Source organism: Diplotaxodon limnothrissa, linkage group LG6, assembly GCF_057381915.1.
Source record: "Diplotaxodon limnothrissa isolate DT_005_m linkage group LG6, D_limnothrissa_male_GT1.1, whole genome shotgun sequence".
Classification (NCBI taxonomy): Eukaryota; Metazoa; Chordata; class Actinopteri; order Cichliformes; family Cichlidae; genus Diplotaxodon; species Diplotaxodon limnothrissa.
Genome location: NC_140601.1, coordinates 44,321,669 through 44,343,575, shown reverse-complemented (window position 1 = coordinate 44,343,575; position 21,907 = coordinate 44,321,669). Strand labels below are relative to the sequence as shown.

Here is a 21,907-nt window from a genome sequence, read left to right as displayed (position 1 = left end):
TAAAGACAGCTCTACTCTCAATCTGCAGTACAAGTTCTTAGTTACTCTCCGACGGGGACCCGTGACGTCACCTTTCTCTCTGGTTCCGTGATCAGCTGATGTTCTGCAGGAGAACCTGCGCTCAGCTGTGTATGACGTCACGCTGCGGTTCCACCGTGACACCAGCAGGTGGCGGCGCAGCTCTGACGGTTTTACACCCTCACGAGAAGAAGAAACGGCTGGCTGTGCGCATGCGTGTCTTGGCAGCTTGCAGTCCTTGCGGTACCGGTTCGGCTCGGCTCGCTGTGATCTGGATGATGAGGCTGCTCCTGCGGAGGCTCCGGCCGCTCAGCGGGACGCCGGGCTTCCTCTCCGCCGCCTCAGAGCGCTCCTTCAGCGGCTCACCGCCGCCGCTGCCCGCCGCCCGGGTCCGGAGCGCCTTCGTGGAGTTTTTCCGGGACAAACACGGACACCTGCCGGTCCCGTCCTCCCCGGTCCGGCCCAGAGGAGACCCGAGCCTGCTGTTCGTCAACGCCGGCATGAACCAGGTCAGTACAGACCCGACCCGGTCCGGGGGTACCGGGAGATTTCAAAATAAGAGCCTGTCAGAGGCTGACTGCGGATCGATTAGACTTTATTGATGTTTCGTTTTATTGAATATTTTAGTCCAGATTAACAACAGTTGTCACACCTGTGCAGGTAAACACAGATGGCGGGGGAGGAAGTGGTCTGCGTATATGTCCTTCTGTGTGTATGTTTTATTGTGTGCGCGCGCGTGTGAGAAGCACTTTTTTTTAAAAAAAAAACCTTGTGATTTAACCAATCAGAGCCTTCTCTCCATCTTTGTGTGGCGCTCACAGTTCAAGCCCATCTTCCTGGGCACAGCGGACCCTCGTAGCAACATGGCGTCGTACCGCCGCGTGGTCAACAGCCAAAAATGCGTCCGAGCCGGCGGCAAACACAACGACCTGGATGACGTGGGCCGGGACGGCTACCACCACACCTTCTTTGAGATGCTGGGAAACTGGTCGTTTGGAGACTATTTCAAGGTGGGTCCCCTTCCTGTTTTCTTTAAGGTGGGAGTTTACTTCCTGTTTAAAAGAGGCTCACTCTGCTCTGTGTGCACTCAGGAGGAAGCGTGTCAGATGGCATGGAGCCTCCTCACAGAGCATTACGGGATACCTGCTGACAGGCTGTATGTCTCTTATTTTGGCGGTGATGCAGCAGCAGGGTTGCCAGCGGATGAGGATACACGGAACATCTGGCTGGAGATCGGGTAGGTGCACATCTGTCTGCAGCTGGGGCCGCACTGCTACAGGTCAGCTGACCCTTGCTGTCCCTTCAGGGTCCCCACCCACCGTCTGCTGCCATTCGGACTCAAGGACAACTTTTGGGAGATGGGGGACACGGGGCCCTGTGGTCCCTGCACCGAGATCCACTACGACCACGTCGGTGGGCGAGAGGCGGCGGCGCTCGTCAACGCTGACAGCCCAGAGGTGGTGGAGATCTGGAACCTGGTCTTCATGCAGTACAACAGGTACTGTACATGACTCACCTAGACCTTTTAATCTGCCTGAGACCACTTTAGTCCACATGAGACTACCTTAGTCATAAGATAGTTTCAAAGTTTAAAAATCAAAATATCAAATATCAAACGAAGAACATGAGGAGTGGAAGAGAACGGGGATCAAAAATATTTATTATGCCTCACATAGAACTGGGAAAAAAAGAGGAGTGGCCATTCTGATACCAAACAAGCTTTTGAGTTTACTGGAGAACATAAAGAGGGAAGATTTGTGTTGGTGAAAGGGAAAATGGAACAGCAAGACGTCACGCTGTGTAATATATATGCACCCCCTGGTAGTAGTACAGGGTTCTTTAAGGAGATATTCAGGCTTATTGCCGCAGAAAGTGTTGGAACATGTATATGTGCAGGAGATTTCAATTCTCCATCCAAAATGGGATACAACTAGCCGAGACCGGAGGGGAACTAAATTAGAGAAACAAGTATAAACAATGCTGAGTTGGGGCTTATAGATATTTGGAGATATTTACACAAAAATGAACGCATTACATTTTATTCAGCGAGACGTGATATGTACTCGAGGATTGATTATTGTTTTACTTTTAGTAAAGATCTCCACAGAGTGAAGGATTGTTTAATAGGACAGAGATTTATCTGATCATTCGGGATTACTATGAGGATTGGGTTTAAAGCTAGCCCCAGAAATATGGCGTCATTTTTGTGCCACTATTCTGAGCGCACGTAAAAAAAGTTTGCAGGTGCAAGTGTTTCATTTTGAGGAGAAATTTATTTTGAGCGAAGAAAAGCTGAATTTGAGTGAACAAAATTCATTGCTGCGTGCAAAAACTGTATTTCAGTGTTTGCTATTATACACACACACACACACACACACACACACACACACACACACAACAGCAGCCCCTCTCACTCAGTTTTTGCATTTGCGCTCGCTCGCATTGTGTCGCTCGCGCTCTCAACATTTCTGCCCGTGTGCGCTCGACTCTTTCTCTACACCGTTATATCTGTGCCACAAAACCAGCCAATCACAGACTTGGATGCAAAAAAATCTGATTGGCTGTTTTGGTCTCCAATCAGCTCGAAATGACAAAATGCAATATCCCAGAATGCATTTGGTCCAAAACTCAAAGGAAGCAGTGGCGGAGGGACACAGAGGGGCGGAGTTTGAAATGTTACTCTTTCTGGGTCACAAAATAAACTTTTAAGATATTTTCATGTGAGAATGTTTCTGTGTAAACTTCTAATATCTGCTCGACTCATCAAGACATCACATATTTGCATAAGTGCTCTAACGTTTTTGGAGATGCCTGTTACCCACCAGCTGACCGGGTGGTCACTCGGGTTAAACATAATATAAAAGGCTGAACTGACAAAAAATCACCGACTACACCACCAGGTGTTACAGGAAAAACCATAAAGCCTTTGAACTAAAACAAACGCTGTTGTGACGGTGATGTACACTGTCTTGTTGGTATATATGTATGATTTGTATCACCTTCATGTTTCCCTCTCACCACATATCCAAACCGACATCATGACCAGCAGCTAAAGCATGCCTTAGGGGTAAAATTATTGCAAAATGTGCAGTCCTAAAGAAGGTGAGAGCAAAAATTGGAGCAACTGCACACCGTTACAAGGTGCCCCCGTGTGTTGGAGCAGATGAGGCCGGTTAAACAGGAGATCCACAAAATTTTAAGTGAAGAAATTGAAAGAAAATTTAAATATAATAGACAACGGTGGTATGAGGCAGGACCCAAAGCTGCTAGGCTATTATCATGGAGACTCAGGAGGCAACAACATTCATAAAGTTCGAAATCTAAAAACAAATAAGATAACTAATAAACTCGAAGAAATTCAGAGCGCATTTGAAGAATATTACGCTGAGCTATACACACAACCGGGTAAAGCGGATCGTGGCTCAAGAGTTGGGAGTTCGCCTTGTAATCGGAAGGTTGCCGGTTCGAGCCCCGGCTCCGGCAGTCTCGGTCGTTGTGTCCTTGGGCGAGACACTTCACCCGTTGCCTACTGGTGGTGGTCAGAGGGCCCGGTGGCGCCAGTGTCCGGCAGCCTCGCCTCTGTCAATGCGCTACAATGTAGCTGCCATCACCAGTGTGTGAATGTGTGTGTGACTGGATGTGTAAAGCGCTTTGGGCTATATAAATACAGGCCATTTACCATTTACCATAAGATTCAGAATTTCTTATCCAGCTTAGATCTGCCATTTATAGGTAAGCAGCAGAATGAAAAACTCGTCAGAGAAATATCAGCAGAAGAGCTCAACATTGGGATCTCAAAACTCAAGACTTTTAAAGCCCAGGATGTGATGGATTCCCACCAGAGTGGTATAGGCAGATGAGGGAACCCTTAATCCCACTACTAAAGGCCTCTTTTAATTACACTCTGAGTGGGGGGGCGCTCCCACCATCGTGGTGGGAGGTGTATATCTCTGTCATACCAAAAGCAGGGAAGGATAAAACTGATCCCAGATGTTAGAGACCTCTTATCGTGTTAAATATAGACTACAAACTATTTGCCCTGATTTTGGCTAGGAGGTTGAGTACATTGATGCCCATGCTGGAGGATCAAACAGGCGTCATTGGTAACAGACAAACACACGATAATATCAGAAGGGCCATTCATATTATTGGCCAGATACTTAAAGGGAAAACTGGAACAGTTCTCATTGGGCTTGATGCGGAAAAGGCATACGATACGGTCAGGTGGGAGTTTCTGTTTCATGTGTTGAAGAGATTTGGGCTATGTGACGGGTTTATTCAGTGTATAAGAATGATTTATATGTCTCCAACAGCGAGGATCAAAGTTAATGGAAGCCTTTCAAATCGGATAACACTACAACGTGGCTGCAGGCAGGGCTGCCCGTTGAGCCCGCTGCTCTTTAACCTTTTCATTGAGCCGTTGGCTCAATGCATCAGGGAAGACACTCGAGGGGGTTACAACGGGGATGGCGTGCTGGTAACACTAGGAAACCTGGAAGAGGGAATTCCTCTGCTATGGAAATACTGGAAGAATATGGCAGACTGTCTGGTTATAGACTAAACATTCAAAAAACTCACATCTTGACGTTCTTTTTTTAACCCCTCAAGACAATTGGTAGCAAGATATAGATTCGGATGGCATCAATCTCAAATGGAGTATTTGGGGATCCTGCTGACAAAAGACCTTGCATTGTTATATGAAGTTAATTATAATCGGGCGAACAAGAAGATATATGAAGATCTGGAGAGGTGGGGTCTGCTCCACCTCGATCTGGGCAGCAGAGTTAGCGATAAAGATAAATATCCTCCCAAAGCTGCTATATTTGTTTGCAGCACTTCCACTGGAGGTTCCAGCAAAACAATTTAGGGAGTGGGATATGCATTGCTCAAGATTCATATGGGGAAATAAAAGGCCGAGAGTGAGATATGCAACAATGCAGCTGCCTGGTGAGCGGGGGGGCATGGCTCTACCGTGCTTTGAGGATTACTATCTGGCAGCCCAGATCAGACCTCTGTGCTGGTGTAACTCTAAGTTTGAGGCAAAATGGAAGCACATTGAGCTTTCTTTGATGGATTTCCCAATACAGTCTGTTCTGGGGTCTCTTGAGAGTTTGCGACAGGCATATCAGATGCAAAATTTATGTGTAAGTTTTTCCCTGAAAAAATGTGCAGATGTGATTACAATTCTTTGTGTTAACTCATTCACTGCCAGCCATTGGCAGTGAATGAGTTAAACCCATTGACTCATTCACTGCCATTGACGGCTATAGACGTCAATGGCAGTGAATGAGTTAATAGGGAAATAGGGTTGCTGGGATGGCCAGCGTATCTCCCACGCTTCCTTCCAGCATTGTTAGAACATAAATTCAGGGAGTGGTCCAGGCATGGAATCACTGCGATCTGTAAGATAGTGAAGCATGGGGAGCTGATCAATTTTGAGGACGTGTCAGATTTACGAGATCGGCAGGGAAGATTTTTATCGTTACCTACAGGTTCGGAGCTTCTTCCGGAAGGAAATTAGAATGCTTGACGCAGATGCTAGTGGGGTGATCCAAATATTTGTGGATGCTTATGGTGAGAACCTTATAAGAGGTACTATAGGCAAAGTGTACAGAAGTTTCATATCTATGAAAAAGAGCTCAACAACATATGTCAGTCATTGATTATATAAAGCACCTCGAGGCATAAATTCTTTAACATGGCGAGATTTTGGATGGCAGAATTTAAGTAGATTCTTCATCACACCAAAGCAGAAATCCAAAATAAGTGGTTCAGGCGCTTCGAGGGAGTGCGGGGAGGTCGCTGCAGGTTGCTTCCATGTCTTCTGGTCATGCCCTAAACTGAAGACCTTTTGGGAAGAGATAAATACTGGTGGATGTGCTTGAAGTAACACTGGACTTCTCCTTTAGTACCATGTACCTTGGGAAAACTCCTGAAAATAATTATGGTTGCATGCAAAAAGGCGATTACTAAATGTTGGTTGCAGACAAGCCCCCCCACACGGAAGCTGGTCATAGACATTATTAACGTAATCCATCATATGGAATAGATTACCTTCTCACTGCAGCTGCAGAGGGAGAAAGGAGAGAGACTTTGGGAAAGATGGGATCGTTACACTTTAACGTTCTCAAGAACCAGACGTTTTGATCTCAGTTTGTCCGTTTATTCCGTAACACAGGCAAACGGGCCGTTAACTCAGGGGAGAGTGCCCTCATATAACACCTCACTTCAGCCGCGTACAGTCACACAACAACGAAGACCCCCTCCCTTTCCTGCACACATTAACTCCCTTTTTCCTGCAGCACAACCAAGTATGTATCTTAAAGAAACAACAACAGCGTGCAGAGATAACCAACCTGTCACTGTAAAATAACATTTAACCATCGTTACAATATGTTAAAACTAGAAAGTGATACCTATGTGATGCAGAGGAAGACCCGCGATTTTGTTTGAATGGAACATTACCTGTGTAATATGTGTAAGTAAAACAAGGTGATGTGTAGTTGGGGCTGGGCGATATATCGAGGTTCTTTAAAAATATCGATATATTTTTATACGAGATATAAAATGTGACAAAATCGTTTATATCAATATAGTCTATGTTACGTTATAATTATAGTTGTGGAGCCATAGGTTTGCCTCTCTTTCGTCCACTTTTGTCTCTACGCAACGTTACTCGGCCTCGCCTCTCCTTCACTGAACACAGCTCCCCCTCCTCCCCCATCGCTTCGCCTGCAGGCAGCGACAAGCTGGACACGGCAAATCTCCGTTAACGAGTTACTGCACATCGCCCCGTGCGTGGGGCTGGACGGCGTCAACGTGCTAACAAGCTAACCACGCTAACGAGCTAACCACGCTAACGCCATGCATGGCCTGAAATCCTTTCATTTTCTCAAAAGTTGACAGCGCGCCTTATGTATGAATTCTGGTTGTGCTTGATGGCCGCGAACCGATTTTATGTGCTGCACGGTGCTCAGCAATCTGTCAAAAAATGTTTTAGTACAACTTTGCTAAGCTACGGAGGCTTGATGGATTGTCGGAGCATTACGGCTACCGAGGAGCCTCGCGGAGTGATACGTACTGTGCTTCCTTTTTTTTTTTCTCTCTCTCTTTTTTGTGTCCTGTTTGGATCTTTAGCATCAGAATTGTTGTCTTAAGGCCAAGAAAGATGCCAAGCGGATTTATTTTACCAAGTGGATCATCATGGCCTTGCCATATTGGTCCATTTGATTGACCTTTATTATAATTATGAATTTATTTTATTTTCAGTTGCTACAAACGGGACAGACATGACTGGGGGATAGGACAGGGAGAAAGAATGAAAGAAAGAGAGGGAGAGAGAGAAAACCAAAGGGGAGAAGAGACGGTGAGAAGGGGGAAGAAAGAAAAAAAAAAGAAAGAAAAAAAACACCTGGGTCACCTGTATGGAGAAAAAAAACAGAAGAGAAAGCAAACAACAAAGAGCAACATAATAAAAAAAAGCACCATCACAATAAACTAGCTAGCAGTAGATATCAGTAGATACTAAATAATAAACGATATTGTGCAGCACGCAAGATAGACAGCGCACAATGTGCTTTGAGGCAGCAGCCAAGAAAACTGTGGTCCGCGTCTGTGAATACCCGTGTGTACACCTGTGTGCACACCTGTGTGGATCAGCATGCTTGCATTCCAAAGGTTTCTCCATGTAATGATCTGCTAGGGAGTGTGGGGGGGCCACAGCCCCGTCCTCCAGGGTATGAAGCAGGTATGGAGGAGATCAAAACTTCAGACATCCAGAGGCCCCCAGAACACAAGAGACCAAGGAAGACCAACAGAGGGGCAGCCGCGCCACTGTCCCAGAAAGAGCTGAGGAGAGTCCCAGATGAGGGCTTACTCAGCAGCCGCGGAGCAGAAGCCAGGGGGGGTTGCAGTGACGGCGGCAGCCAGCTGTGCCTGAGTGACCGAGCCCCAGGCCGAGAGGCCGAGGGCACCCCACCTCCGAAGTGGCCCGAGCGAGCCCCAGGCTCCAGGCCCCGATAAGCGGCCGCCAAGGAGTGAGCCGGTGTGTACCTGGACGCCCATCCCCGGACACAAAGAACCACCAACGCACCGACACCTGAGGGAGTCCGCCACTGGCAGGGGAAGTGGTGGTGGGTGGAGATAGGCCTCCAAACCTTGGAGGGCCTGAGATGTCCCCAGAGAGGTGGCGCCTGATACCCAACCTGACATATAGACACAGACATACAGGCACACACAGACACAAACATCCATTCCCACCCTCATGCTCTCATATGCACTCACTCCACACTCAACCAACGTGGAGACAGACATAAAGAGACGTTGTACACACGATCACACTCCCCAAGCGTACTCTACGAACCGGGTCTAGGTACCCTTGCCCCTGGAGGGGGAACTGCACCCAGACCCAGGTGGTGTTTCCCTTTTCCCTGCGGTGGGGGGAGGCAGACCGCCCCGACTCCGCAGCAGCAGGGAGGCCCCACACTCCAGACCGCAGTCGGACGGCCAACTCCTCCTCCTAGCCCCCCCGCTCCAGCAGGCCGCAGAGAATGGGGGTGAGAGAAGACTCCAAACCTCCCTCCACCCGCTCATTGTAGTGTTGATGCATGTGTGTTCTAAGGTGCATTTAAAACCCAGGAGGGCTTGGAGCTACCTGCCAGAGAGCAGCAGGTAAGCGCATAGTCCCTCCTGCTAGCCCTCAATGTCTACGTGTATTTAACATTGAGAGGTGGGCAACGATGCCAGGGGTGGGGTGTACACCCTGATGGTACTTTGGACTCCGTGTATCGTGCCCACCCCCAAGATCCTATATGTATGTGTAATGAGAGTGTGAGTAATGTGAATGTCTAAGTTGTGGGATAAAATTGAGGCAGAGGCAGCCAGAAGGGGACAGGGGGGGGTGGCCTCCTCTGCACCCTGGTGACATACCCCTACTCCAAGGCCCTGCATGTGTGGGTGGTTGTGGTGGAGCGGGAAGAGGGAGGCAGCTGGAGATGGGCAGGGAAGGAAGGGAGGGGCAAGTGACCCCTCCCTGGGGCCAGCTCCCCCGCTGACCCCAGTAGGCACCCCCATACTCCGCGACCCGCCAGGGAAAGGGGGCCCAGGCCCATCCAGACCGGGGCCCAGTGCAGCAGCGCCCCCCGGCCCCACAGAGCCTGGGACAGTCCACCCAACCCCACCACAGAGAAAACCAGGCTGAGATCTTCCTCCACCTCTCCTGTATCTCCCCCTCCCACGTACTGTGCTTCAACGTAATATTACCGTACTGTGTGTGTATGGCAAACTTTAAAGCACTGGGCGGGCCCCACACTTTGGGAAGGTCTGCTTTAGTCCATGTGTAGTTACTTTAGTCCATGCGTAGTTACTTTAGTCCATGCGTAGTTACTTTAGAGTCCATGTGTAGTTACTTTAGAGTCCATGTGTAGTTACTTTAGTCCATGCGTAGTTACTTTAGTCCATGCGTAGTTACTTTAGTCCATGCGTAGTTACTTTAGTCCATGCGTAGTTACTTTAGTCCATGTGTAGTTACTTTAGAGTCCATGCGTAGTTACTTTAGTCCATGTGTAGTTACTTTAGTCCATGCGTAGTTACTTTAGAGTCCATGCGTAGTTACTTTAGAGTCCATGTGTAGTTACTTTAGAGTCCATGTGTAGTTACTTTAGAGTCCATGTGTAGTTACTTTAGTCCATGCGTAGTTACTTTAGAGTCCATGCGTAGTTACTTTAGTCCATGCGTAGTTACTTTAGTCCATGCGTAGTTACTTTAGAGTCCATGCGTAGTTACTTTAGTCCATGCGTAGTTACTTTAGAGTCCATGCGTAGTTACTTTAGAGTCCATGCGTAGTTACTTTAGAGTCCATGCGTAGTTACTTTAGTCCATGCGTAGTTACTTTAGAGTCCATGTGTAGTTACCTTAGAGTCCATGCGTAGTTACGTTAGTCCATGCGTAGTTACTTTAGTCCATGCGTAGAGCACTTCCTTTGTCTTGAATCTTGGTCCCATCCCGTCTCAGGGAGGTGGACCACAGTCTGCGGCTGCTGCCCCAGGTCAGCGTGGATACTGGGATGGGTCTGGAGAGACTGGTGAGCGTCCTGCAGGGCAAAACCTCCAACTATGACACAGATCTGTTCACACCGCTGCTGCACGCCATCCACCAGGTATGCCGGCACACACAAGAGCACACACAGGTGTCCTGCACAGGTTGTCATGGTGACACGTGTACCATGTCCTCAGAGGTCGGGGGTGGAGCCGTATAGGGGCAGGATGGGGGCGGTGGATGTTGGTCAGGTGGATCTGGCCTACAGAGTCGTAGCTGACCACGTCCGGACATTATCGGTGTGCATCGCTGACGGAGTTTACCCGGGCATGTCAGGAGCCGAGTGAGTCACCTACCAATCAGCTGTCAGCGTGACGCCAGAAGCAGGCATCTTATGTTTACCTGTGTGTGGGTGTCAGGTTGGTGCTGAGGAGGATTTTACGGCGGGCGGTTCGGTTCTGTGTCGAGGTCCTTCGTGCTCCCCAGGGAACGCTCGCCAGCCTAGTTCCCACCGTCGCCGACCTGCTGGTAAAACGCCATCCCATAATGCCTCTGAACTGACATTATTTTGCATTTTACAGTAAATTGAAGGCTGTTTTATCGATTACCTGGTTTCTGTTGCCAGGGTAACATTTATCCAGAGCTGCACCAGGAGACAGACCGGGTGAGTTTGTATTATGACCTCTGACCTCATCGCTCCTGACTTTCAGAGTCAGATCATGAAAGTTGGGTCACGTGATATAGCAGGAAATTGTCATCAGATGGTGTTTGTCTTCCAGATTGTGGACATCATCAACGAGAACGAGGCTCACTTCCTGTCGTCTCTGCAGCAGGGCAGCAGGCTGATCGAGCGCACGCTTAGCAGGAAGGACTACAAACATGGAGTCTTCCCCGGTCAGTCCAGGTCCAGACTCTGACACGTGAACACACCTCGTGAACACACCTGAGTTAATCAGGATGTTAATGAAGCCTTTAATTAACAGTCTGAGGTTGACGATGGCCTGAGCCGAGCCCACCTGTTGGGCTCAGGTGTTCATACCTGGTTAATTATTTCCTTTCTTCCGGCAGCCTCAGTGGCTTGGTCTCTCCACCGGGACCTGGGCTTCCCTCTGGACCTGGTGGACCTGATCCTGGAGGAAAGGGGGGTCCATGTAGACCGCCAGGAGCTGGACCGCCTGATTGCCGAGAACCAGAAGGTGGGGCTTAATTCACTCGTCTTAATCTGGAAACAGTGAGGGCTTTTACTGTGAAGGACAGAGAAGGCTGCTTTTATTCTGAAAAGACAAAGGTTTTCATTGCCTACTGGAATGAGATCCACACACCTGTCTGTGTGTCTCAGGTGGCTTTAGAGCTGCAGGCAGGTGACCGTGCCCAGGTGACACTGGACGTCCTCAGTCTGACGGAGCTGCAGCGTCTTGGCGTTCCTCACACCGACGACAGTCTCAAATATGACTACCGCCTGGCCGAGGGTCGATACGGTATGTTCCACCTGCACAGGTAACACACCTGAGCCTCGGTGGTCAGCTAATGATGTCCACATACTTCCTCCCAGTGTTCCCACCGTGCCGTGCGACAGTTCTCGCACTCTACGACGGGCAGGCTTTGGTGTCGGAGGTCTCCGAGGGTCAGCGCTGCAGCGTCATACTGGACCGTACCTGCTTCTACGCCGAGCAGGGGGGCCAGTCACATGACCAGGGCTACTTCACCCTGTATGAGCTGCAGGTCAGCAGGCGCCTCCCTCAGTGCATCGTGAGAAACATTTTTGTGTCCCTATGACTCCACCTCTTTCCTGTCTCTCAGGACGTGCTCTTTCCTGTGGAGGCGGTGGTCCGGGCGGGGGGCTACGTGGTCCATCGGGTCACCGTGGCCGACAACCTGAAGACCGGCGACCAGCTCCAGCTGCACCTGGATCAGGTAAACAGCTGGGTTCAATTGACATTTAAAGGGGCAGTTCACTAAGGGCCAGAGTAACGGTGTGTGCACAGCCCAGCGCTCCCACACACGGACCGAACACGAGCAGCATGAAATTGGAGCTGTGGCATCAAAGTGCTTGATTGCAGCTTCGATTGCTCTCAGGCCGCTGTCGCTCTGAATCTCAGTTAGTTCGGTCTGAAGGTGAAACAACAATGCAAAAACCAGCAGCACGAAAAGTTCGGCAGCAAAAAACCTCGACTACTCAACAGCGATGGAGACGCTACGGTCATCTGAACGGACAATCTCGGGCTCGCTTCGTTAAATTTGTTGAGCCGCCACGTGTTGGCTTTAAAGCATCTGTGACCTCTGTGTCAGCGTCCACAGTTTGATATCAGTCACATCACTGCGGCGACTCTTGGTGGGTCGATCTCTCTTTACGTCTTTTACTTTAGGAGGAAGAGAAACATATTTGAGCACATTAAACACGCACATTTATTCACATGTGGACCCGATGCTTTGGACAAACGGTGATGGCTCCAAAGTCGGGCTGGGATCATCTCTCCGCTCATCACATCTAACCTTCAGTTTAATCAGACCACAATTCTGTGACCACGATGAACAAAAGCGGTGAGAATTCTCAAATTCCTCCATCAACCTCAAATCCTGGACGAGTGAAACAGATTGATTCCCTGCGACGCTGACTCGAGGCACCGCCTCCTCCAGAATTGCCTTGGGTCTGGTGGCGACTCTGTCACCTCCACCTGTGCTGATCTCACTCTTTACCGTCGGCGCTGTGTCGTGTAGCCGTGTTCAGTTTCTTTGTTGCTGCCTTTCATGATTTGATCTCACCTTGTAAGAGTGTTTCTTGTTTCCTCTGCTGACTTCCTGTTTCCTGTTGGGGTTCCAGGTGCACAGGCTGTCCTGCATGGTTAAGCACACGGCCACGCACATCCTGAACTTCGCCCTGAGGAAGGTTCTGGGTGCTTCGGTGCAGCAGCGAGGCTCGCACGTGTCGGCCGATCGCCTTCGCTTCGATTTCAGCGTAAAGGTCAGGCCGCCATTCGTGAGCCCGACAATGGCGGCATGGTGCAGGCCGCGCAGGTTCTGATGCGTCTGTGTGTTGTCCTCAGGGCTCTCTGAGCGTGTCACAGCTGCAGCAAGTGGAAAGGTGCGTTAATGACATCATCTCAGCCAATCAGATCGTTCACAGTCAGGAGCTTCCCCTCCAGAGAGCTCGCGGCATCAGCGGCCTGAGGACAGTGGATGAGGTGAGCTCAGACTTCGCATTTTGGGTCACCTGCTGTCTCACCTGCCACCGTCACCTGTTTCTGCAGGTGTATCCTGATCCTGTTCGGGTCGTGTCAGTGGAGCTGCCGGTGACCGAGCTTCTGGACAAACAGTCGGACAGACAGACGTCTGTGGAGCTCTGCTGTGGAACGTGAGTCTGTGCTCACCTGGACACAGACACACACACACACACACACACACACACACACACAGACACACACAGACAGACAGACACACACAGACAGACAGACACACACAGACAGACAGACACACACACACACACACACACACAGACAGCTGAACGGGCTTGTATGTGTGTCTATCTTATTGAGGACCTTCATTGACATAACCCTGACACTAAAACCACATTTTGAGTCTCAAAAAGGCTTCAAACTTGTGAGGACCGGTGTGTGTGACTGTTGGTCCTCATGAAGATAGCTAGACAGGCACACACACAGGCACACACACACACAGGCACACACAGACACAGACAGACACACACACAGACAGACACACACACAGACACACACACACAGACACACACACACAGACAGACAGACACACAGACACACACACACAGACACACACACACAGACACACACAGGCACAGACACACACACACAGACAGACACACACACAGACACACACACACAGACACACACACACAGACAGACAGACACACAGACAGACACACACACACAGGCACACACACACAGGCACAGACACACAGACAGACAGACACACAGACAGACACACACACACAGACAGACAGACAGACACACAGACAGACACACACACACAGACACACACACACAGGCACACACACACAGGCACAGACACACACACACACAGACAGACACACACACACACACACACACACACACACACACACAGACACAGACACACACACACACAGACACACACACACACAGACACACACACACAGACAGACACACACACACACAGACACACACACACAGGCACAGACACACAGACAGACACACACACACAGACAGACACACACACAGACAGACACACACAGACAGAGACACACACAGACAGACACACACACACACACAGACACACACACAGACAGACAGACACACACACACACACACAGACACACACACACAGACAGACACACACAGACACACACACAGACACACACACACACAGACACACACACACAGGCACAGACACACAGACAGACACACACACACAGACAGACACACAGACAGACACACAGACACAGACAGACACACACACAGACAGACAGACACACACACACAGACAGACACACACAGACAGAGACACACACAGACAGACACACACACACAGGCACAGACACACAGACAGACACACACACACAGACAGACACACACACAGACAGACAGACAGACACACACAGACAGAGACACACACAGACAGAGACACACACAGACAGACACACACACACACACAGACACACACACAGACAGACACACACAGACAGACACAGACAGACACACACAGACACACAGACAGACACACACACAGACACACAGACACACACAGACAGACACACACAGACAGACACAGACAGACACACACAGACACACAGACACACACAGACACAGACAGACAGACACACACAGACAGACACAGACAGACACACACAGACAGACACAGACAGACACACACAGACACACAGACACAGACAGACAGACACACACAGACAGACACAGACAGACACACGGGCACACACACACACACACACACAGACAGACACAGACAGACACACGGGCACACACACACACACACACACAGACACACACACACACACACACACACACACACACACACAGACACACACAGACAGACACAGACACACACACACACACAGGCACACACACACACACAGGCACACACACACACAGGCACACACACACACACGCACAGACAGACGCACACACACAGACAGACACACACGCACAGACAGACGCACACACACAGACAGACACACACACACAGACAGACACACACACACAGACACACACACAGGCACACACACACACACGCACAGACAGACACACACACACACACAGGCACACACACACAGGCACACACACACACACACAGACACAGACACACAGACAGAGACAGACACACAGACAGACACACACACACACACACACACAGACACACAGACAGACACACAGACAGACACACAGACAGACACACACGCCCCTCAGGTTAAAAGGAGGTGAACATGCTTTAAATAAGAAACCAGGGGATGACGTCACAGCAGCCATTCCATCTTTTATTTACAGTTATATTACAGCTGCCATTAGTCAGGATAATCAGATGTCATGTGACCTGTCATTGTTTGAGAGGTTAAGTTTAACTAGCAGGTGTAGACGTGTCACCTGGCGCTCTGCCGGCCGTCTCTGTGTTCAGTCACCTGCTGCAGACCGGCGCCATCGAGGACCTGGTGATCGTCTCTGAGAGGCAGCTGGTGAAAGGCATCAGTCGGATCGTTGCCGTGACGGGACAGGAAGCGGCACGGGTCAGTGAAGTCATGACATAATGATTAGGTGGAATAAAATGAGACGTAGCTCTTTTAACACTCTGTGCTCTCAGGCTCGGGAGGCGGGGCACGTTTTATCTCAGGACGTCGACTCGCTGTCAACCAGACTTGGACGCTCCGCCCCCTCCTGCCTGGACACTGCCCAGTGCTTTTCCAAGGAGGTGGGCGTCCTCTCAGATGTAAGTACGATGACCTGTCAGTCAGAGAAGCCACGCCCCTAACAATCCAAACGTTATAGAGTTTAAACAGGTGAGTTATAATCAGCAGAGGAAATATTATCTATAGACACCCAAACAGTTTGTGTATGAGGCTGTGGACTGACCCAGGAACAGCACACGTCCCAGCTTCCCGTGTGAGCCTGTGTGCACTTTGACCCTGTGCTGTGTCTCCCAGGCTGTGGATAACACCCCCATCCCACAGTGGCAGCGCAGAGAGCTGCAGAGTCGACTCCGCGCTCTGCAGAGGACGAGCAACACCGCCGTCAGGAAACTGGAGACCAGAGAGGTGAGCACGCCCTGAGACGCACGCAGGGCTAATCAATCAGAGCTGATTACACCCCCACCCATTGGTGCTCTGCTGATGATGTCATTAAACCCAGGTGATTTACGTGTGATCCACCTGACTGTGTGATGGGGGACAGTTTGAGTGTGTGGCTGCTTTGACACTCTTTTCCCATCATGCTTTTCTCAGGCGGCAGTGCAAGCTCAGGCCCTGCAGGAGAAACACGGAAGGACGGAGCTGCTGGTGGACTTGGTGGAGACCAGCTCTCTGTCAGTACGTAGAGACCGTTCCTAATGAAGCCTCACACACTTTAAATTCATGCTTTTAATCCCTGTTCAGTTTGATTCATGCAGCACAAAATCACAGAAGGTGCCTCAAGAAGCATCCTACCACTAGGTGACAGTGGGAACGAAGAACTTTCAATTCAATATATTTATGCAGCACCAACAACAGTCGCCTCACAGCGCTTTATACTGTAAGGTCGACCCTACAATAATACAGACAGAAAAACCCAACAATCATATGACCCCCTATGAGCAGCACTTTGGCGACAGTGGGAAGGAAAAACTCCCTTTTAACAGGAAGAAACCTCCGGCAGAGCCAGGCTCAGAGAGGGGCGGGGCCATCCTGAGCCTGGTTCTGTCGGATCACTGAGGTTCTGCTCTGATGTGGTTCTAATGTTTCAGGTTCTGATGAAGACGGTGAACCAGCTGAGCTCCACTGCTCCTCTCAGTCATGTGATGCTGCTCGCTCACCAGAGGCATTCTGGCAAGGTTTTGTGTGCCTGTCAGGTTCCCAAGGTAACTACCATTAAGCAGCCAGGCTCCGCCCACTGTGATGTTTGTCTTAAATGTGAGGCTTAACAGGATGTGACATCAAAAAAGCCGTTCTTATTTAAACAAAGGTGTAAATGAAACTCTGAGTTTGTTAATTCTGAGATCAAACTTTTCTGCTTCCAGGAGACAGTTAAATGCTCAGTCAGTTACCGTGGTAACAGTGCTCTATTGACGGTAGCTTTCTATCACTAAAACACGGTGAACATTCTCAGAGCTGTTTGGACAATGTCTGATCAGGAAAAGGAAGCGCCTAATTGACCGCCCCTTCCTCTGCAGGTCTCGCCATCCCTCGTCGCTTCTGATTGGGCAGTGGCTGTGTGTTACCACCTCAACGGGAGCGCCGGTGGCTCAGAGGTGGTTGCCAAGGGAACAGGAAACAGCAATGACATCACCAAGGCTCTGAGGTGGGCCAAGGAGTTCGCCTCCCAGAGAATGCAGTGATGATGTCATAAAGAGACCCTCTTCTCATTGGATGATAGGCTGAGGCGAACTTTTTGAACACATGAAGTTTGATTTCAAAGAGGACAGACAGCCCTGCTCTCGATATTCTCTTTATTGTGAAAGGTTACATTATGAAACACTCAGCTAATCACAGCACAGGGAGGATTAACCAATCAGAAACCAGCACCCAGCAGGTTCATCACTTGGCGTTTCGAGGACCTCAGAGCAGCGACACGTTGAGCCACTGCAAAGACACAAACACAGGTGTTAAATCATGTGACCAAACACACCTAAATCTTTTCAAAGGTGATCCCTCACCAAGTCTGGGCTTTCAAAATAAAAGCCTGCCAGGGGTGACAACTCAGCTTAAAACCAAACTTTGTTTTTCAGAATAAAGTTTCATTTCCTGAATAAAGCTACGACCCGTCCAACCCATAGATTGGTTATAAACGAGAAACCAGCAGCTTCACATTCACCTGAAATTCCTGTTGTGAACAGGAAGTAAACATGTAGACTTTCTAAATAAGAGTCTCAGCAGCTTTAAAGGTGTCCTGCAGAGGTGCTGTGTCTTTGTTTTGGGTTTGAATATTAATAAAAAACTTTGTTCACCGTTTTGTCATTTCATTACACTCAGAGCTCCGCCTCCTTACAGGTGAGGAACCCTTCAAGGGTCATGAAAAGGTCAACTCTTAATTGCTTAGAGTCACCAGTAGGTGGAGCCTGCTTCAGCGCTGAGTGAGGATGGCTGTGTGGTTAATAATGAAGATGGTACCTCCATCAGGTTGAGCTCGATGGTTCCCAACCCGTCTTTCTCCAGAGCGCTGAAAGCTTCTGCAGAGAGGAAATGGACAGGATGAAGAGGAGGATGAAGATGGAAACATCCGTGACTCAGGGCTGCGACGACTCACCAAACATGGCCTCCAGACGCACCAAGCAGCCCACGAAGTTGTCAAAGTCGATGGTGAGATCAGGTTCGCTGTAGCAAGCCACAGGACCTGATGGAGCGGATTGTTCAGGGAGAAACCTGCAGCACACAGAGGTCACACATGTGAGCACATACAGGTAAGCACTCAAGCAAGCAAACAGGCCTGACGAAGCTCACCTGCGTCTTCCACCGCCGACCTCATGGACCCTGAATTGTCCACGTCCCTGTCACGCTAGACTCTGACAACAGAAACGCATCACAGCGGCGTCAGATCAGCACGCCTATGCCCGGTGGAATGACCTCTGGCTCCAGGATGGGTTCGCTGTCCGGCGTCACTGAAGCAGCAGGTGTGCAATTACATGATCAGGCACACGTCTGGGATTCATTACTCTAGCTACGAGCGAGATCACATGAAAGAGGCGGAGTTTGATTGCAGCAAACTCCGCCTCTTTTGTAATTGGGCACAAAGAGGTTGTGTATCTTAGGGTAAAGGCAGCACAGCGGATGGAGGATGAAGGAGCGCTAGGACCAAACTAATCGATGCTATCAATATCACAGCAGATCAATAAGGCTTCGAGCAGCTGCCACAAACATTCTTTTACTTGTTTAGCTCGAGTCAAACGGGCCGCGAAGCGCTACAGGCTAATTACCCCACTGAGCGCCACTGTTCTTAAAGCACTTTATAAACGAGGACTGATGGAGAGCCCGCCTGAGTCACCAGACCAACAAGCTCCAACACCAGCTGTGCGATCAGCTGCACAAAGACTGTAGAACAAAGAGGGCTGCTCCAGCGAGCGGTCGCTCCAGCGAGCGGTCGCGCCACCTTCCAGAGATCTGACAGTGACGCGCTCTGGTTTCACCTGGGATTTTAATGCGGTTGCCAGGCAACATGATCATATACAGTCCTGAACAGATTTAAAGCGCCTGTCAAAAACAAGTTAACAAACTAAGAATATTTTTTACAGTGTGGACGTCTCTGAGCCGTCACTAATTAATAAATCACAACGTCAAACCACCAAAATTTGCTTCTGTTCAGGAATGAACTAACTAATAATTTATCTTAACAACATATAATAATAAAAAATAATAATAAAACAATAATAATAAAACATATTATTATTATCATCCCACTGGGTTTGAATCTGGGACTCTCCACCATTTGACCCTAGAACTGAAGAAGCTTCTCTGCTGATAGTTGAAATGTCTTAAAGCAACTTAAGGAAGTCCAGACACTTTTCTTTCCAAGCTCCTTAGACTACGATGACCTGGATGACTGAGAACCTTCACAGACAATAATATGCTTTATTATTTTTTAAGTAAAAAAGTACATTTGAGTCCATGGTAACAGCAGTAATTATCTATTTTAGTTAAAAATTTAATTTAGATTAAAGTGTGCACACTGGTGGATTAACTATTGATACTGGTAATTTGGGGCAGCTGTGGCAAAAACCCAACACTAGGTGGTGCTCTGATGCATTATTTAAGCTCTGCATGAGATAATGTTAAACTTTTGTGGCTACAAATGAGACGTTATCGCCATGAAAGAGCGGCAGCCTGCTGCTAGGTGTCATAACACCTGATTAGTGAGAATGTGTGCGTGTCAGGTTTGGTGAGCGCGCAGAGGAACCGGTGTACTAATCTTTCCACCACCCTCGCCTTCATCACGCTCTCCCGGCCTGTACTCATCAGATAGTTCTCGATCTTGGTCCACAGCACCTTAAACTCGACCAGCCCCAGCTTCCCAGTGCCATCTTTCTGCAGCAGAGTTCAGGAAGGGAATTGACCTCAGAGACTTTTCATAGTAAGAGTCCTCTGATCACAGACAGACCGGTGAAGAGGCTTTCAGAATAAAAGCTTTACAGATACAGAGCTGCAGGAATGAGTGTTTTGCACTTCCTGTTCACTCGTTTGAAGTGGTTTCATGTTTTTGTTGGACGCTGAAATGATACCAGCGTGTAACACTTTTATTTGGACTTTATTTGTTTTCCCTCCTCCACTGATGTGAACCACTGACGTCACCTGTTCCACATACCTGTGGAAAATGTGCAGTCTGTCGCTCAGGTAATAATGGATTGGATTTAAATAGCACTTTTCAAGGCACCCAAAGCGCTTTACAATGCCACTATTCATTCACTCTCACATTCACACACTGGTGGAGGCAGCTACAGTTGTCTACAGGTAGACAAACGGTCGGGGTCACAGACCTGTGAGTCCACCTCACAGCAGCAGCCAGGTGACAATAATCAATACACTGATTAACTGATCTTGCCTAACCGGCAAGAAGTTGAGCGGCTGGTACTCTGGTGCAGTCAGCACAATCTGGAGCTGAACACTCTTAAGACTGTAGAGATGACAGTGGACTTCAGGAGACATCCCTCAACTCTGCCTCCCCCTCACCATATCAGACAGCCCTGTGTCAACTGTGAAGACCTTCAAGTTCCTGGGTACAACCATCTCCCAGGACCTGAAGTGGGAGACCAACATCAACTCCATCCTCACAAAGACCCAGCAGAGGATGTACTTCCTGAGACAACTGGGGAAGTACAGTCTTCCACAGGAGCTGCTGATCCAGTTCTACACTGCAGTCATTGAGTCTGCCCTGTGCTCCTCCATCACAGTCTGGTATGGAGCAGCCACTAAACAGGACAGGAGCAGACTGCAGCGGACTGTACGGGCAGCAGAAAGGATCATCGGCACCCCCCTGCCCTCCATCCAGGATCTGTACCTCTCAAGAACCAGGAAACGGGCAGGGAAAATCATCGCAGACCCCTCACACCCTGCACACAGACTTTTTGATCTGCTGCCCTCTGGCAGACGGTACAGAAGCCTGCAGACCAGGACCACCCGACACAGGAACAGTTTCTTTCCCCTCGCCATCTCCCTCCTAAACAGTTGACCTGTCACACTGCTCCCACTGCCAGACTGCAGCTGCACCTTATGTACATTCTGTAGTATTCATTCCACCTCATTCATTTCTGTATTTTATGTATATAAGTTTAGATTCGTTATTTATAGTTGGTTTACACAGCTTTGTGTACGTATGTGTAATGTGTATATATAGACGTGTGTGTGTGTGTGTGTGTGTGTGTGTGTGTGTGTGTGTGTGTGTGTGTGTGTTTTACATTGCTGTGCTTGAGAGCCACCATCTACCGGAACCAAATTCCCTGTATGTGTCTGCACATATACTTGGCCAATAAACACGATTCTGATTCTGATTCTGATCAGTGTGAGCAGCTCTATTAAGGCAGGAGTTTGGGCAGTTTACAGCTCCGCCACCTTCAGGTGTGTTAACCTGTGAGTCAGGTTAAAGGTTAAAGGTCATGGTCATCTGATGAAAGAGGCTTCAGCTCTGTTTTTATAGCACCAAATCGCAACAGCAGTCGC

The 21,907-nt window shown here is 49.1% G+C and overlaps 2 protein-coding genes across 2 annotated transcripts in view; one reads left to right on the top strand and one right to left on the bottom strand.

Moving 5' to 3' along the window:
* The first annotated feature begins 98 nt into the window (after positions 1-98).
* Positions 99-18,142, top strand: aars2 (alanyl-tRNA synthetase 2, mitochondrial (putative)). The gene is made up of 22 exons (XM_085355347.1): positions 99-527; positions 840-1,028; positions 1,110-1,255; positions 1,325-1,516; positions 10,030-10,174; positions 10,251-10,396; positions 10,473-10,581; positions 10,679-10,717; positions 10,833-10,947; positions 11,122-11,249; positions 11,393-11,531; positions 11,606-11,775; positions 11,854-11,967; positions 12,875-13,015; positions 13,098-13,235; positions 13,302-13,405; positions 15,691-15,799; positions 15,874-15,999; positions 16,214-16,324; positions 16,511-16,594; positions 17,008-17,121; positions 17,434-18,142. Exons 1-22 carry the CDS (start codon positions 99-101, stop codon positions 17,596-17,598), a joined length of 3,153 nt encoding a protein of 1,050 aa, XP_085211473.1. The 3' UTR covers positions 17,599-18,142.
* LOC146631372 (calpain-2 catalytic subunit-like) overlaps positions 17,819-21,907 on the bottom strand; it is a 35,821-nt gene continuing 31,732 nt past the window's right edge. Inside the window, 6 exon segments of the mRNA XM_085356673.1 lie at positions 17,819-17,842; positions 18,371-18,429; positions 18,507-18,590; positions 18,593-18,622; positions 18,701-18,760; positions 20,206-20,278. Coding sequence (XP_085212799.1) covers positions 17,819-17,842; positions 18,371-18,429; positions 18,507-18,590; positions 18,593-18,622; positions 18,701-18,760; positions 20,206-20,278 — 330 coding nt within the window.